This window comes from Mesoplodon mirus, assembly GCF_964341445.2.
Source record: "Mesoplodon mirus genome assembly, chromosome: 2".
Classification (NCBI taxonomy): domain Eukaryota; kingdom Metazoa; phylum Chordata; class Mammalia; order Artiodactyla; family Ziphiidae; genus Mesoplodon; species Mesoplodon mirus.
The window spans coordinates 200,368,923-200,386,962 of NC_138977.1; the positions used below are offsets into that span (position 1 = coordinate 200,368,923).

At 48.3% G+C, this 18,040-nt stretch overlaps 1 protein-coding gene across 2 annotated transcripts in view; it reads right to left on the reverse strand.

The window, feature by feature from the left end:
- CRTAC1 (cartilage acidic protein 1) overlaps window positions 1-18,040 on the reverse strand; it is a 137,298-nt gene that overhangs the window by 115,319 nt on the left and 3,939 nt on the right. For both annotated transcript variants that reach the window (XM_082631384.1, XM_082631383.1), the window contains exon 2: window positions 4,070-4,269. In XM_082631384.1, the coding sequence (XP_082487510.1) occupies window positions 4,070-4,269 (200 nt within the window). The remainder of the gene's footprint in view (window positions 1-4,069; window positions 4,270-18,040) is intronic.

Sequence of the window (18,040 nt, forward strand, 5' to 3'; positions counted from 1 at the left end):
GTGAATGCTCTTTGTGTAGAAAAACTGATCTAAATCATGATTTAAACTTTAGAACTACTACAATCTTTCCATTTGGGCAAAACTTCTTGGAAACTGATAGGGTAGCGGGGTTATTTCAGACCTCTGGGGATATCCCAGGAAACAAAATCTCCTCTAAAGGAATTGTGCAAGATTGACACCAACAGGGATTCCTTTCCAGACTGCGTGAGACTGTTAGATTGGGTGTTTAGTTCCACTGAGAAAAGGAGAAGCCACCAGGCTTTTTATTTACCCAGGGAACCCGTCTCAAAGATATTCAATGGTCTGTGCGTGCGCCGATGTCTCCGGGGGGTGATCAAATCCTCCCCCTCCCCCCGCAGAGAGGAGACTGTAGCAGACCCCCGATCATGCACCTGCCGGTTAACAGATAAGCCCTCCACATGCGAGGCACTCGCCCAGCTGTGTCGGAGGATCAGAGCCGGCCCTCTCCCTCCCCCACCCCTGCGGAGCAAAGGGCGGTCATTTTCTGCTCCTCCCAGAGTCAGAAGTGTGCACATGCCTTCCATCACAATTAACTTAAGACTCTGAAACAACACAAACTCACCCACAACATGCTCAAAATCAATGCCATCAATACCCAGAAGGAGGATACCAAAAAGGCAAAACAAAACAAACCTATTCAAAGAGTAAATACTCAAAGCAACAGGGCTGGAGTCAGACACACTACAAGGTCAACAAATCCAAGACAAGTTCAAGTGCGGGCATTTTATAAACTGAAGAGCTGCCCAATATCCCAGGGGTCAGAAACAGCAAATGCCTTCTGGTGCCAGCTAATGGAAACGTCTATAAGATAATAGAGGGTGGGCCTGTCAGGAGCTGGACTGTAGGTGCCCCAGGTAAAGGCATTCACATTCAATTTTTAAAAATTTCAATTCCTGCTATGTGATTCCTAAACAGAGTCTACCATCAAACAGAGAAGGAAACAGAGTTAAATATGGGTGTAGGGTGGATAAAACTGAATGAAAGTCAAAGTCAGAAATGTTGCCAAGGAGTCCACAGGGCATGAAAAGCAGGGCAGTGATCCTAGCTGTCATTATTTGAAAGGGTAGTGACCACTTGGTTTAAATCTTCAAAGGTAATAGCAAAACAAAAGTTAAAAGAAATGGCTTACTAAGCTCGAATATGAGGGATTCAGGTTAGTCACACAGATTCTTGACATAAGTAATTGAGCTGGATTATGAAAAGATTGCACACATTCCCTTGGAAGGCTCTAAAGGAAGCCTCCAAAAACTATAGGTGTGACCTTATTGGAAGGCAAGGGGTGGACCGAATGACCTGCCAAGGTCCTGATTTAAATACGTCTGTATAGTCAACCCCTGGTTATCCAGCCCAAAGAAGAAGACAGTGACAAATCATCCTAAGCTGAAGATAATAAAGAGTTATATTTGTCTTTGGAATGTATTTTGGTACTTAAATTAGAACATGTCTTTCTGATGCTCTGAGAATTCACAATGCGTCAATAACAGCCACAAAGAAGGCCTGACCTGGAGCTGGGAGGCTGCCCAATTTCACCTTCCTGTCCTCCATGTAAATCTTCCTCTTTGCTGGTGGTGAGCAATATCATCTTTTAGAAGAACACCTGGCAGCCCAAGCCTTCTCAGACAGGGGCTGCCTGGCTCAGCCCTTCGCTGGGAGAAGAGACAAGGGCCTTTACCTGATCTCTGGCTGATTCAGAATAAAGACCCAGGATGGTCTGGTTCTTGCTTCTAGAGGATAACTCCAAAGTGCTACAGGCCCCACAGGAAGCAGCAAGCTAGACAAGGTTTAGACATCTACTCTAAACTGCCTACGAATGATGGTCTAGCTTCTCTGCCATAGAAGACACAAAAGCAAATTTCTTGAGTTCCTTGGAAGAGAAAGAGAAAAAGACTTCACTGAAAAGGAAGATGAAATGAACGCCCAGCACTGGGAAAGCAAGAAGCTGGATGCTCAGGAGATGCAGTAACAATCCCCTGCACCTCAAAGGATGGGTGGGATGGAAATCTGAGCTTGCCACCCATCGTCCAAGATGAAAGGAGAACCTGCTCATCATAGTAACTTGTGGGGGCCCAGGAGGAGGGAAAGATAGGAAGGAGGGAAGTTGCCTCACTGTTCTCTGTCCTCTGTCAGCTCCCAGTGCCTACCAGAGGGAGGTTGGTGTCATCTGGTAGGAGGCAGGGCCAAGCAGAACATCTCAGAAGTGCATCACCGCCCCTTACTCAGAGACCCTGGCAGAGTGGCACAGGCTCCGGGAGGCAGGGTTTGGCCAGGAAGGCTTCTCTTGGACTCAGAGAGTGACTGGACAGTCACAGAACTGAACACAGACAAGCTGCTTGGCTCTGACCCTGCACAGGTCACCCCCGGCAATAAGGGTCATTACAACCATTCCTGTTTCCCCCTTTTCTATCACACTCTGCTCTTTAGTTTTCCTTCCGAAGTCCCAGAACAGTGCTGTCTAATTTAAATGTGGCTGTATAATTATTAAAATGAAATAAAATTAAAAATTCAGTTCCTTGGTCACAGTAGCCACATTTCAAGTGCTCAATAGCCACACGTGACTAGTGGACACCATATTGGACAGAACCAAGATAGAACTTCTACATCATCATAGAAAGTTCTATTTGTCAGCACACTAATCTAGACTTCTAGGAGATCTAGAATCTAGGAACTTCTACTCTTCATGGTGTACAAGAAAAGAATAAATGAAAGAAGAAATGCAAATACAAAGTATCTTTTCTATACATCATCAGCACTAATCCTCACCACTGCCCTGTATGGTAGGCAGGGGTAGATTTCAACATGCCCATTTTACAGATGAGGAAAGTGGGGGCTGTGTAGTTAAGTAACTCGCACAAGGCTCGCAACTATTGGATGACACAGGATTAAAACCAGGTTTTCCAATGCCAAAGTCAGTGGTTTCTACTGTTACATGCAACTGCTACAAATAATGTTACTTGCCATTTACTTTGTTCAGTGCTGCCATAAAAGCTCCAGCCTTCTAGAATGAGGTTGACAGGCCCCTGTAGTGTATTTATTGATTGGCTGATTTTTGAAGTGATAACTAAACTTTGTACAATGTAGTTTAGCAGCTCTATAGTTAGGGAGCCATGGGGTTCAAATCCTGACTCATCCACTTACTATTTACTTGATAGAGGGCAAGTCACTCATCATCTCTGAATTGTAATTTCCTTTTCTTGTATATTTACTGCATAGTGTTGTCAGGAGGATTAAACAAGACAGTGCGTGGAAAGGCTTAGCACAGTGCCTGGCACATATTAGTGCTCCATAAATAAGGATTATCAATGGCGATTGGCAAAATTTACAATGCACTCACGTGCAACAGCGACTGAAGCTTCACAATAGGGAGGCATATTGCTATCTACATTTTTTGCAGATGATACATCTGAATCTCGGTTCATAAGGGGCTGACTCAAGGTCATGTAACTAGAAAGCTGTAGATCTAAGGCATGAACTCAAGCTATTTGGACTCCAAATCTTTTCTTGATACACAATGTTGCGTCTCAGGAGGGAAGGGACCAGGGGCGCCAAGGCACGGTTCAGAGGAAGTTTAACTATGCTTCTTCATCGCCAACCTCCCCCCTTCTCTGAAACAGGCAATTAATGTTTTCTTAGTCTTGTGTAAAATGCTGTGCAAAGGCAGCTTTGAGCATCCCCTTCTACCACAATTGTCACCCTTAAATCCCTCGTATATAGAGACTCTAGTGTCTCACTGGTAAGGAAGTAACACCTGCATAACTAAGGAGGCCAAAATATGAACAGAGTGCCTTGAAGCAGGGCATTCAAATCTTCTCCCTGGAAAGCCTGTGGATTAAGCACTTTTCTTCCAATCTGCCCTCCATCCCAACTCACTGCTACAGCAAAAAGGCAAGGACACAGCCTACCAGGACCCAGCTGAGTCCGGCCAAGACCCAAGTGCATGAGAATGTGTGTTGTTGCAAGCCCCTGGGCTTTTGGAGCTATTTGTTATCTGGCCCTGTTACAGCAAAAGCTGACTAATATATCTGTCAAACCCAGGGTGGGAGGTACTTACCCTGCCACGACGATCTCAAAGTCCCCGTCGTGGTCCACATCAGTCACTGCCACTCCATAGTTGAGCTGGGTGGGGTTGCTGTCATAGTCAGGGGGCAGGACTGAGTTGGTCACTGCCGTGAACATGGGTTCAGCCCGCAGGGACCCCTCAGTCAGGGGCAGAAACCACAGCAGCAGCAGGAACAGAAACATCTGGAACATCTGAAACCGAAAGTTACAAATGTTAGGTGCAACAATACCTTTCTTCCCTGTTCCTGGAGGGCTTGGCAACTCCTAGGCTGCCACTTTTCCACAAGACCTGTCCTGACTATGCTCTTTAAAACTGCAACCTGTCCCCATCATGTCAGGTCACCCTTATCCTGCTCTGCCTTTTCTTTTTCTACAGCACCTATCACTTTATAACATGCTGGATGACTTCCTCATTCATCATGTTTTGTTATTTAGTGTCTGTCTCCCTCAGCCAGAACATAAGCTCCACCAGGGCAAGGCTCTCTGTTTTGTTCATGTATGCATACAAAGCCAAGGACAGTGTCTGGCACAAAAGGAGCACTCAGTACATATCTAGGAAGGAAGGAAGGAAGGAAGGAAGGAAGAAAGGAAGGAAGGAAAGGGAGGGAGGGAAGGAAGAAATGGTAGAGTATAAACACATGGGCATCTCCCATCCTCTGGGAGAAAGGCTGGGAGAATGAAGGAAGGAAGGAAGGAAGGAAGGAAGGAAGGGACGAAGGAAGGAAGAAATGGTAGAGTATAAACACATGGGCATCTCCCATCCTCTGGAAGAAAGGCTGGGAGAATGAAGAAAACAACAGATCTCAGACAGTCCAGGGGTGGGTGAGACCCCCATGAGGGTCCATATCTAGAACAATAGTAGAGGCAGTAAAGGATTATCTTTCTGTGGGACCTACCCCAGAGGCAGCCTGGAGGGAATCTGTGACTTGGAAGGTTCCCCTGCCAAGGTCCCTCCCTAGGGCAGCTGGCCATTGCCTCCAGACCAGGAAGCAGTCAGATATGGAATGTATTCCAGCAGGATCTGGCGAGCGGCACATCATTCACTTGGAGAAATTAAACCACTGTGTGTGTGTTTTATTATAAATTAATTATGTATAATCCATTGTTTAATTCATTATTATATCTCTAACATAACTCAGGGCGTTGCCAAACAGCCTGGAGCTGCGGGAGCTGGTGGCAGGCACGCAGGAGACAGATGAGAGTGGCCAAGGAGGTGGAAGAACTCCATCCCTTCCTGACGTGAGCCAGGGAGACACTGAGAATGTTACAGGTGGCACCACCCTGAGTTGCTGCCCGCAGGCTTAGAATCAGAACTATGAGAGTGTTCCAAAGGCTCCCCTGGGACAAGTCCCACAAGGTCTGAACAGGCAGTCCCGCAGGCCAAGGCGGTGCCTTCCTGCCTACAGAGGGCGGCACACCTCTTCCTGATGGAACTTTTCCTGCTGGCTTGTCAGTGTGGCTGGCAGCCAAGAGCAAGGCTGAGTGAGGCTGATGTCTTAATGAAGAGAAGACCTGAAGACTGACTCCCCAGATGGAGACAGACATTCCTGCCAGCAAAGGAGCTTGCTCCAGTTCAGGACCCAGAGACCAATATGAAGGGCCCAGGCACTGTCTACGGAGCCAAACGTGATTCAGAAGCCTCTCTAATGCCTCGCTGCGGGGGCTGGAGAGAGACACAGGGGCAGGGCTCTAACTGCAGGGCAGAAACTAACCTCAGCGAGCCTTCCTGGGAAGAAAGTTCTTGTAGCCTGTTTAGAGGGCACATGCTGGGTGATGCACTATCAGAATGAGGTCAGTCCCAATTACAGAGATGTCTGAACACAACAGCAACACTTACTGGGCTGTCTAGTCACGAAAGGCAAACACATCACTCCGAGAGTTCTGCAACTTGGCAAGAAGTTTGGTTGGATAAAGGAAACTCATAATTGGATTAATGAGCAGCTGGGGTGGGGTGGGGGAATGAGAAGCTAAAGAGTATTTAACAACCAGGATAGCCATGCTGAAATGTAGCGTGGATCTGAAGGTCACAGGACTTTTCAAGGTATGAATTCTATTGTAGGGATGGCAGATGAGTTTCAACTTCACAGCCAAACTGACTGGCAGTGGCTTGAAAGAGTACTGTGATCAGCTTACAACATTTGCAATCAATGGACATGAAGGAAAAATTGGTATTGGGCATGCGTTCTAGAAGCTATTAAGTTCCTCCCAGGCACTACTACACTTGCAATTTGGGTCACTGCCACCGGGGAGGCAGGTCCTATTAGGGTAATATAAGCATCTGGTAGAAATTTTCTAACGAAGGCCACGAGGGGCAAGAACCGTGATCCAGCCTCTTGATTCTTACCTTTGTTTGAAAAGTAGGACTTTTAATTAAAGGAGACATCTGAAAGAAATAGCTACTCTGTGTTATCCATTTCCAGATAAATAACCTAAAGCAAGATTAAATAGAAATAATACACCTGTGGGCTGAGCTCTGTTTTGCTTGGTGACCTTGAACAAGTCACAGCCTTGCTGGGTCCCAGCTTTATTCTCCAAAATGAGGGTCTGGGAGTAGATCTCTAAAGGTCCTTTCCGGCTCTAAAATTCTATGATGAATTAAAGGATTTCTTTTAGAAGCAGACCTTCGGCAGTTTTTCTTCCCAGCTTCTTCTATAAACTGCAGACCAACCTGTGTGGTTTTTCTTTCTGAGCAAATTAAACATATTTTGAGCAAAACAGCTATTCAGCAGAGCTCTGTAGCATTTCCCTTGCAGGGGCCAAGGCCAGACAGGAACCTGCCATCATCAGTGTGGAACCGAATGCACTAGGCACGAGCAGACCAGTGGATGGCCTCCCCAAGGGGGTGGGCTGAGAGTGGAGCAGGGAGAACAAGTCCTTTATATTTCATTCTTCTGACATGCCAAAGGCTCCCAGGGCTGCTCAGCACCAGTTGAAAGTTAGAGGGTCAGCTGAGGGCCTGCTGGGAAACAGTTGTGGTGGGAAACTTAGGAAAAGGCCTGGTAAATATCCACCCTCTAGCTCAGGGCTCAGATGAAGGAAATCACTGAAATGCCCCTCTACACTCTGGCTACTCAGTGGTCCCCAGACCAACAGCATCAGCATTAGCGAGTTTGTTAGAAATGCAGAATCTTGGGCGCCACCCCAGACCTAATAAATCAGAATGTGCATTTTAACACGATTTCAGGTGATCTGAATGTACGTTAACAATTGAGAAACATGCTCGACCTTAGCTGTACGTTGGAATCACTTGGGGAGCCTTAAAAATACCGTTGTCTGAAAAAGATTTCTTGGATATGACACCAAAAGAACAGGCAACAGAAGAAAAAATAGATTAAATGGACTGCGTCAAAATTTAAAACTTTTGGGCATCACAGGACACTATCAATAGAGTGAAAAGGCAAGCCGTGTAATGGGAGAAAATATTGGCAAATCATGTATCTGATAAAGGATTAATATCCAGAATATATAAAGAAGTCCTACAACTCAAAAACAACAACAAAACAATCCAATTCAAAACGGGTAAAGGACTTGAATAAACATTTCTCCAAAGAAGATATACAATTGGTCAATAAGTATATGAAAAGATGCTCAACATCACTAATCATTAGGGAAATGCAAATCAAACCCACAGTGAGATAATACTTCACACCCATTAGAATGGCTATAATAAAAAAACCAGGAAATAACAATTGTTGGTGAGGATGTGGAGAAATTGGGACCCTTATGCATTGCTGATGGGACTATAAAATGGTGCAGCTGCTGTGGAAAACTGCTGTGCAGCAGTTCCTCAAAAAATCCAAAAAACAATTACCATGTGATGCAGCAATTCCATTTCTGGGTATATACCCAGAAGAATTGAAAGAGGGGACTGGAACAGATATCTGTATACACAAGTTCGTAATTGCATTATTCACAGTGGCCACAAGCAACCCAAGTGTCCATCAATCCATATGTCCAAAGTGTGGCATGTACATACAATGGAATATGATATGCCTTAAAAAGGAAGGAAATTCTGACACATGCTACAACATGGATGAACCTAGAAGACATTATGCTAAGTGAAATAAGCCAGTCATAAAAGACAAACACTGTATGATTCCACTTATACGAGGTACCTGGAGTAGTCAAATTCAAAGAGGCAGAAAGAAGAGTGGTGGTTACCAGGGGCTGGGGGGAACAGGGGAATGGGGAGTTAGTGTTTAATGGTTATGGAGTTTCAGTTTGGGAAGATGAAAAGTTCTGGAGATGGATGGTGGTGATGTTTGCACAACAATGTGAATGCATTTAATATCACTGAACTATACACTTATAAATGGTCAAAATGGTAAGTTTTATGTTATGTATATTTTATCATAATAAAAAAATACTCATGCCTGGTCTCATCCCAAGATATTCTCACTCACTTGGCATAGGATGCAGCAGGGGCATCAGAATTTTAAAAGCTCCCTACATGATTCTAATATGTTGTAAAATTTGAGAATTTATGCCAGTGCTCCAGTGCTTCTCAAACTTTAATATGTACATGAATCACCTGGTGGTCTTGTTAAAATGCAGATTCTGATTCAGCTGATCTGCAGGAGAGCCCAAGATTATATATTTTGAACAAGCTCCCATGTGATTCTGACTGTCCTGGTCCATAAACTACATATTGAATAGCCAGAGTTAAGAAACCATACTATATACTACAGTGATTAGTTCAAGAAACTTCTCCTCTGCCTCTAGATCTAAGGGTCTGAAACCAATCCTAGGGCCATACAATCCTCAGGGCTGCAGGCTCGGTTGATCATTAGATACCCAAAGTACTAGCTATCTTCAGCTCAGTCAAATTACCACAATTGATAGGGACTGACAAAGAGGGATTCTGACTCTAATTTTTGCAAAGAATTGAGAAGAAGGAAAGGGCTGGAACTGGAGCGGGGATCGGGTCTAGTAGACAAAAGATAGCTACCATTAATGGCCAGAGCCTAGAGAAGATGGGGTATGGGCAGGAATTTGCAAGCCAAGATAGAGATGCATGCCAGTGTGTTCCCCCAAACCATCGTGGGGCCGAGTACTAGGAGGCACTCAATTAACATTTGTTAAATGGATGAAGGAATAAGTCCAAATGATAATGTGAATCAGCAGAAATTGCTTGCAACTTGTCATACAGTTATCTTAAAACTGTTCTTTCGGGCTTCCCTGGTGGCGCAGTGGCTGAGAGTCCGCCTGCCGATGCAGGGGAAACGGGTTCGTGCCCCGGTCCGGGAAGATCCCACATGCCGCGGAGCGGCTGGGCCCGTGAGCCATGGCCGCTGAGCCTGCGCGTCCGGAGCCTGTGCTCCGCAACGGGAGAGGCCCGCGTGCCGCAAGAAAAAAACCCTGTTCTTTCCCGAAAGCAATGCTTCTTAAACTGTAAGGTGCTTATCAATCACCTGAGGGTCTTGGTAAAATGCAGATTCTGATTTGGTAGGTCTGGGGTGGGGCCTGAGATTCTGCATTCTAACAAGTTTTCGGGGGATGCCGAGGCTGCTGGTCCGCAGACTTCACTTGTAGTAGCAAGGCTCTAGACCAGTGATTCTAAACCCTAGCTGTCCAATCGAATCACCTGGGGAGTTTTTAGAGCTATGCTGCTGCCCAGACCTTTCACCCCAGTTTCTGATTTAACTGGTCTGGGGTGGGGTTCGGGTGTATTTTTAGAAGCTCCTCTGATGCTGTTAATGGGCAGCCTGGGCTGAGAACCACTGCCCCAGACTCATAGTCCCCAGTTGGGAGTGTAAGCTACAATCTGATTTGAAGTGAAAAATGCTTCTGCTACCAGAATTCATCACCAGCTTGTTGAGGTCTATCAGGAAAATCTATTTAGCCAGAGAGTGTCATAGGAAGAGGCAGGATATGGAGTTTGGGGAAGAAAGCAGAGCAGGATGGTACTGCCTGAAGCAGAAGGACAGCAGGTGCTGGAGTGACCTCACATTTTACACAGTTGGCTCAGAAACCTGTCAAACCACTGTGAACATCTCAATCTTTGGGGAGAATGTGGAGAAAAGCTAAAAATAGAATTTTTAAAAGTATGTTGAACTGAACTTTTTTGTTTTCTTGAATGCTGTGTAACAAGCACCTACTAGCTATCTACAGGTAGGAGTGGCGTTAAGTAGTAAGTAAGTAGTGTAAGTGCAATGGGAAGACATCTGGGGCAGTGCGGCCCGGGGGAGGTGAGGATAAATATCAGTGGCAGAGCTTGGCCAGAGGGTGCAGGACCGGAACACCTGGGCTGCTCCTGCAGGGGAAGGGAGAGGAGGGGGCAAAGAGGGGTCTTAACAAGGGCGAGAGGTGGTCGGGCTTGTGTTTCAGGCAGTGGGAAGAATTGCTTTGTAATAATTTCTTAAAAAGTATTCTACAAGCTAACGCCTTGAACAATCCTCAGCTGGATCGAGAGAAAGATAAATAAATAAACAAACCAAAGCCCAGAGTCGGGGACCTGGATTTGGACCTCAACTCCACCAGAAACTAGCAGGTGACCTTGAGCATGTTCCTTAATCTTTCTGATCTCCAGTGTCCTCATTGGTAACCTGAGAATCCTATGACATGTCAAGGTTTCCAGGGTTAAGTGAGCTAGTGAATGCCTCTCAGGGGCCAGGCTCGCTGCTTATTTCCTTTCCTTTCACACAGATAGCTGTGAGCCTAGACAGTCTTTAGACGCTGGCTGTGGGTCACATGCAGCCAAACTCAGTTTTCTGCGGCCTCGGGACTTTCCTGAATTGGGTCTGAAAACTGGTAACCAAGCAACCTAGATCTCTGATGTAGGGTCAGGCAGCTGTGGCTTCCAGGGCAATTTTTAGGGCAAGCAGTTCTTTAGCAATTATCGCAAGAGCCAAGGACACCGCCCTGAGCTACCACAAAAGCAAGAGCCCTGAATGCTTCAGATGTTGGGAACCAGCAGGGAGCACAGACTCTTTCCAGAAGCTGTAGGAGGGCAGAGGCTTGAGGAAGAGAGGCGGCCACAGAAGCATTCCGCCCTGCATGGGCTGGGCCACCGGACCTACACAGAGGAGCGCCTGGGACTAAGGCATCGTTGGAGGAGAGCTAGGGGAGCTTAACTGACCCACAGTGACACTCCCTGTGGACCTCCAATGAGCCTGGGGCTGTGCTCGGTGCTGGGGTCACAGGGAGAAAGCTAGTCAACATTTGCAGTACAAGGTGAGGGGTGCTGTGGAGGAGGCGCACAAAGGTATCTAAACTAGCCAGGTGGAGGGGGAAAAGGAGAATGTTTTGTGGAGGTAGGATGGTGTAGCTGAGCGGTAAAGGATGCTAAGAAGTTAGCTGGATAAGGAAAGTGAGGAGGAGAAGAGAAGGAAGACAGCAGACTCCACAAAGGTCTGGCGAACCAGATGCCATCCCAACCTGCCCTCCTAGCACTGCCTATTTAAAGGTCCCGCACAGGGTATTAGGTTAGAGGGAGCACTCATTTTTCCCTCCTCAGGTTTCCATCCAGAGGACCTTCCATTGGATGAGAGCGCTGGTTCTCAACCAGGGGTGGTTTGCATCCCTTGCCCTCAACAGCTGGCAATGTCTGGAGGCATTTTGGGTTGTCCCACCAGGGAAGGGGGGTGCTACTGGCATCTAGTGGGTAGAGGCCAGGGATGCTGCCAAAACATCCTACAATGCAGGGGACAGCCCTCTACAACAAAGAATTATCCAGCCCCAAATGTCAGTAGTGCTGAGACCGAGAACCCCTGGACCAGTGCATCATTCCTGGCTCCCCTCCTTTCCCCACTCCCTCCTCCCAAGGGCCGGAGCAGGGACTCACCAGATGGGTCAGTTTGGAAAAACTGGGCACGGACCTGCCTCCCTGCAGAGGCCACTCTCTGCCATGTGCTGAGCTTGGCCAGGCAGGCTCAGGCCTGTCCCCACCCACAGGGAGGGCTGCAGTGGGGATGCAGGTACGTCAGCAAGCTCCATAAATCCCACTTTGAAGCCTGGCCTTCCAAACAGCTGTATCTGTAATGATGGTAGCGTTTTAATCTCCATCTGTCTGAGCCCTGCCTCTCTCTTCCCCTCCCCTGTCCCTCCCCACCTTTCTTTCCCTTCATTGGTCCTGAACCTGAACAAGGAAGTGGGATGCTGTTCATTGGACCCTTTCAAACCCCAGCACTCAAACTGGAGATCTGGAGTCATATTTGGTTCTTGCTTCTCCCTTATTCTTCACAACTGCTGGATCACCGAGTCAATCCACTTCATGAATCTCTCTCGAAGCTGCCCACTCTTTCTATCCCCACTGCTGGGGATTTGCCCCCTTTATCCTTCAACTGAACAGCAGTAATACTTGTTAACTGCTCCCCCTTTCTTCTCATCTCTCCCTACTTCCACATCAGAGCTCCCTTTCTAAATCTCGGAGCTGATCACGTCACTCTTCAACCTAATTCATGGGACCCTGTACACAAGGCAAATGGAGATTTGTTTTTAATTGCAACTTCATATAACAAGTACTGTATGAGGAATGGGTAGTAATAACAACACTTACGTACCACCGACTATGTGCCAGGCACTACTCCAACCCTTTACGTGGATGATCTCATTTAATCCTCATCGTAACCTTGTGAGGTAGGTACCACTTTTGTCCCCATTTTACAGATGAGGAAATGAAGGCACAGAGAGGTTAAGTAACTTGCTCAAGGTGTCACACAACTAGTACATGGTAGAGCCAGGATTCGTGTCTAAGCCATTTGGCTCCAGAAATGGTGTCCTTGGACACTACACTAAACAGTGTCTTTCACTACACCAGGCTTGTCTTAAAGGAAGTAAGATGGGAGCACAGTGGAAGGAGCAAGCATCTCTGCCTGGGGGTGCTGGGGAAGGCCTAAGAGGCGGTGATGACCTGGCCAGCGGGACAAGGTGGAGAAAGCATCCCAGGCTGAGGAGCCAGCACATGCATGGTGGCTGAGCAGGTTCATTCAGCCCCAGGAGGCTCGGAGTGGCTAGGACGGGACAGATGGTGGGACAGGGCGTGGCTAGGAGGTTAGAAGAGGCTGTGGAGGCCTGATGCACAACACAAGCCAGAAGGGTGAGGGATGACTTGGCTGGAGGGATGTGATGGAGAGAACACTGCAGCAGCGGGGTGTGGAGAAGGCCGTGGGAGCATGGGCCTGGAAACAGAGAGGCCAGCTAGGAAGCAAATACTGTGGCCCCAAATGGAGAGAAAGCTGGGGGCTGCCATTCAGTCATTCACTCAGTGATTCATTCGCTGGTCTTATGCACCTCTGCCAGGCACTGTCTGGGCATTGGGAAAACAGCTGAGAACAAAACGAAGTCTTTGACCCCGTGGCGCGTATATTCTAATGCCTCGGTCATCGGCGTTTCTCCACCCCGTCCCCCGTCCCCGTCTTCTGCATTGCCAGCCTGGAAGACAAACACCAGACCTTCTGTACCTCCCCACCCCCCGGGGCCACCATGTCCTATGCATCTTCCCCAGCACTGTGAAAGTATAAGGCTTCCTCTTCCTTCCCGCTACCTGGAGAGAACTCCAGATGCTGCCTGCGGCTGCACTTATAAAAAAGAGGCTTGGTCCTGCTCCAGAACATGCAGATGAAAACGCAGGGGACCCAGGCTGGGAAATGCCACAGAGACCCGCAGGCCAGTGAAATGGTGTTTCTGAAAATGAGAGGACAAACGGAGTCTCCCAGCCTCACACACAAGGCAGCGCAGGTCCTTAATGAGTATTATTAACTGCTCAGACTTCCGGGTCTGTAAAACGGGAAATGAAATGAGATAACGCATGCCCAGTGCCTGGCAAAGTCCATACGTGGTAGGTAATGGCGACGACAGTGATGCTATTACTACCGCAGAAATGTTCTTCGAATGAACGAATGCATCTCAGGAGATGGAGTCCAGGCCCACCAGGTGCTCCCTGTCCAGAAGTAGCTGCCAAATGTCGAATGGAACTCACGGGACTGTCAGACACTGAGGCATAGGCTGGCTTCTGTTACTAATTTGTCTAGGGACCCTGGTGGAGTTCTTTGACATTTTAAACACTGCTTTCCAAATGCAAAACCCCTCAGTTTATAGCCATATACACATCCATTTTTCAAGCATTTTGCAGATGCTAAGGGCCAGGTTAGAAATGATGTCTGAGGGATGGCTTCTGACCTCAAGGAGCTGACAGTCCGCTAGGGGGGAGACATGATACAGGGGTAGGCATTCCGAGTGGCAACAGGTACAAAGTGCACACGTAGCCCGTAGGAGGGAGGGATTAAGTATCGAGGTGTGTAGGGGGTGGGAAGGGCAGGCAGGAAAGGCCCCCTGGAGACAGGGAATCTGGATTCCCATGGGAGCTACATTCCAGGTGGATTTGACTCAGCTCGGTGTAGGTGGCAATGCCTTTGGAATGCAGTGTCTGGGGTGCCGAGTGGAGGGTGCGGGAGAAGGCGGAGACAGTCTTGCGTGGAGGCAGCAGCTGGGGCCTGTAGAGCCTGCCTGGCGCATCTGGGAAGGAGCCTGGAGTCACCGGGTGAGGGAGGTTTGAAGTCGGGTAGAGATCCGATTAGATTTGGGGCAGCAGTGTGCAGGACGGCTAGACTGGCTGCTTTCCAAAAAGTGAGTGAGAGGATCACAGAGGGGACTTGCACGTCCTGGAGCTGGGGGTAGCTGACGGTGTGGTACCGGATGACCTCCAAAGTTCTTTTCCAAGCCTAAGTGTCTATGGGTCAGGTTTTTTTCCTAAATCATTTAAAATGCATTAGTGCACCTTGCTATTTAAAAGCATTCTCCTGGGAATCTTTCCGTGAAGCAATGATTCACTCTCCAGTCTGTCTTTGGTGGAAATCCAAATGATCATCTCTTCTATCAGCTTACAGCTACCAAGATAGACCTGCGCTGAGCTTCCTTGTAGCAGCCTGGTGGAGGATGGGGGGAGTGAGCACCCGCAAGAAGTGAAGGGGAGGAGAAACTCAGCCCTGCTCCAGGCTTAGAGCTGGTACCATCTCACAAGTGGGCCCTGTGTGGGCTCCTCAGACCCTACTTGATCGGTGGGACCTTTGGAGGTTTACAGAGCCCTGGGGCCGAGCGCCAGCTCTGGGAAGAAGGAGCCAGAAGGAAAGCTGGCCTTATGGACCCAGGCCTGTCTGGAGATCCACTTTAATACCAAGGGCCACAACTGCCCCAGACTGGCCGCCTACGTTCACACGTTCATTTGTTCACCCACCGAGCACCTGTGGAGCCCCTCCATATGCCAAGCGCTGTGCAAGGCACTGGGTTTACAGCTGAGAACAAAAGACACATGTCTCCACCCCCACTGCTTGCAAGGCAGCATTTCTCCTTCTTGGGAACTCTTCTTTCCCCACCTGCAAAAGGCTCTTTGGATATACATAGCTTCTCGGATGACTGGTGCATGATTGCGATTCCAAGAAAGAGTCTGTTCTTAGAGACTAGGGCAAAAGGGAACGTGACATCACTAAGGCAAGGCGACAGAAAGGGCCCGTGTGCTCACCAACCCTGACTACAGGGACTGACCTCCAGAGGCTGGGCTGCCCTGGACACGCAAGATGCTCCCCACCTTCACGACAGGAACTGGGTGAGATTTGTGAGTGAGCTTGCCCCACCCCCACCCCCCCAATTTGGGCGGGGGTGGTGGTGGAGCCCTGGTCCTCTAAGGACAGCCTCCAGGAACTTCCCACCTCCAGTCCTGAGGGCAAGGGCAGGGCGGGGCCTTCTGTGAGAAACACCAGCCGAGGCTGCTCCCATGACCCCCATGACCCCTGCAAGGCTCCTCTGCCTGTCCAGGTGGGGAACAGGGGTTCCCTGGCATGCTGCTGGTCCCGAAGGAGGGCAGGGACGAAGGAAATCCGGAGGAGGGGGTGACTCTCAAGGTAGGTGGAGTGGCTGTTAGGGAGGGAAGCAGTCCCCACGGTCCCTTCCCCAGTCAACAGGACCCCTTAGCTCCACAGTGATTCCCGTGACCTTGTCACTGTACTTGTTGGGTGCAAACAAGGATAAGAGTAACTGGAAACCACAGGAAGGGTCACTTTACACTCTTGGCACACACGATTCCTTTGTGGCTAATTCGAGTAATATGTCAAAATGTCCCTTGGAAGAGACCTTTAAGAATATGTCTTTTAAGTAAACAAGGTTTTCCTAATTAATGACACGCCTGCCCACCCCTCCTTCAAGATCCTTGCAGAACTTCGCTGGGCCAAGAGGGCTGAGCAGGAAAGGGTGGTGAAGTCGTGGAGGGAGTGGGGACAAATCCAGCCGCTTGTCAGTTGGGGAGCTATCAGTTTCTCTGCCGGATGTTGATCAGATTTCCTGGGCTGGAACCAACTCACAGGGCCCGGGTACTGGAATTTTTCCAAGAAGCAAACGCTTTGCTTCTTACGAAGTCAACATGATTTCTTTCAAGGAAAATTTTTATCCTTTCTTTTTTTTAAGTGTTTAGGGTTTTTGAAGGGCAAATCTTTGGACTTTTCTCTAAAGACAGTGATTATGATATAATTATCATTCGCTAAGATCACCCCCGACCCCACACGCACTCACAGAGAGGCCTGGGGGTAGGGGAATGATGTGCCCAAACTTGTACCATGAGTCAGTGGCATAGCCAGAAATAGAACTTTCCAAACTTCCGAATTCCTAATCATAGCAATATTAATAATAGTCTCTTTATAATTTTCTAAGTGTTTTCACAGCTCACATTGAATCTTTACCACAACTTTGTGGAGAGTCTGGGTAAGTCATTCTCAGGAGACAGCAGATCTGAGGTCCAGACCAGCTTTGCCACTTGTTTTCTGTGTGACCCTGGCTGGTCTCTTCACCTCTCTGGATCTCAGGGTTCTCAGCTATGAAGTGGGAGCATTGGGTGAAAATACTTCTAAAATCCCTCCCACCTCTAACATGCTGTGATTCCATGATGTGATGCTCTGGTCCAGGGTTTCTCCACCTTGGCACTAGTCACTTCTTGGGCCAGACAGTTCTTTACTGGAGGGCTGTCCTGTGCACTGTAGGATGGTTAATGTCATCCCTGGCCTCTACCCACTAGATGCCAAAAGCACTCCCTGCCCCAGTTGTCACAATCAAAAATGTCTACACACACTGTCAAATAGGCAAAGTAATCCCTCCATTCACTGCCCAAGGACTTCAATAAGGTCAAGATCATGTGGTTCAGTGGAGAAAGGTCTTCCTGCCCCCGCCTCTTCCCCAACCCCTGCACACTTTTCCACACACTTTTCAAACACAACCTCCCAGTTCTTTGCTACCTCTCATTTCTTAAATGCCCTCCGTGGTCCAGTGTGTGTTTGGTGTGATAATGAACCAATTGATTTCATACTCTCTTTTAAGGAGAGTTCACAGGTTTATGTCCCCTAAGCAACCAGCCAGGCTCCCCAGAAATCCCTCGCAGAACCCTGGATGGCCTGGAAGCCTGTATCTGCAGCCCGCAGGAGGCTCGGTGAGCATGGATCTGTCAGCACTCTTAAATCACTGGGCTCTGAGAAAGCCTTCTCCCAGCACAAAGATCCTTCCTTAGGAATCAATAGCTCAAGGCCTTCTATCACACTCAGAATTATCCTGGGATCTGTAAAATTTCTTTTCCCCAAGCACGGCAGAAGCCCGAAATGAAAACCCCAACATGGGGGAGGGAAGAGGGCAAGGGGGGAGTCCTGCCAAGCAGGCCTTGTCCGCAGCCCAGATGTTGCTGTGAGCAGAGGCTGATGTGCGAACCTGGACACTCGGTCTCATTCACCGGGAAAAGGAAGACCCGGTGTGGTTCCCAGGGGTCCCGCAATAATATCCTCTCCCAGCTGAATACCTCTTTACATCTCACCAAGGGCAGAGGCATGTTAACGACTATCTTCCTTGATTTTCACTATCCTACACTCATCACAGGTTGCCAGCCTCATCATTTTGCAGAGGAGGAAACTGAGGCATGCAAAGGCTAAGCGGTTTGTCCAAGGCGCCTGAGCAGGAAGTGAGGAGCCGGATTCTAAGCCTGAATCATTTCCAC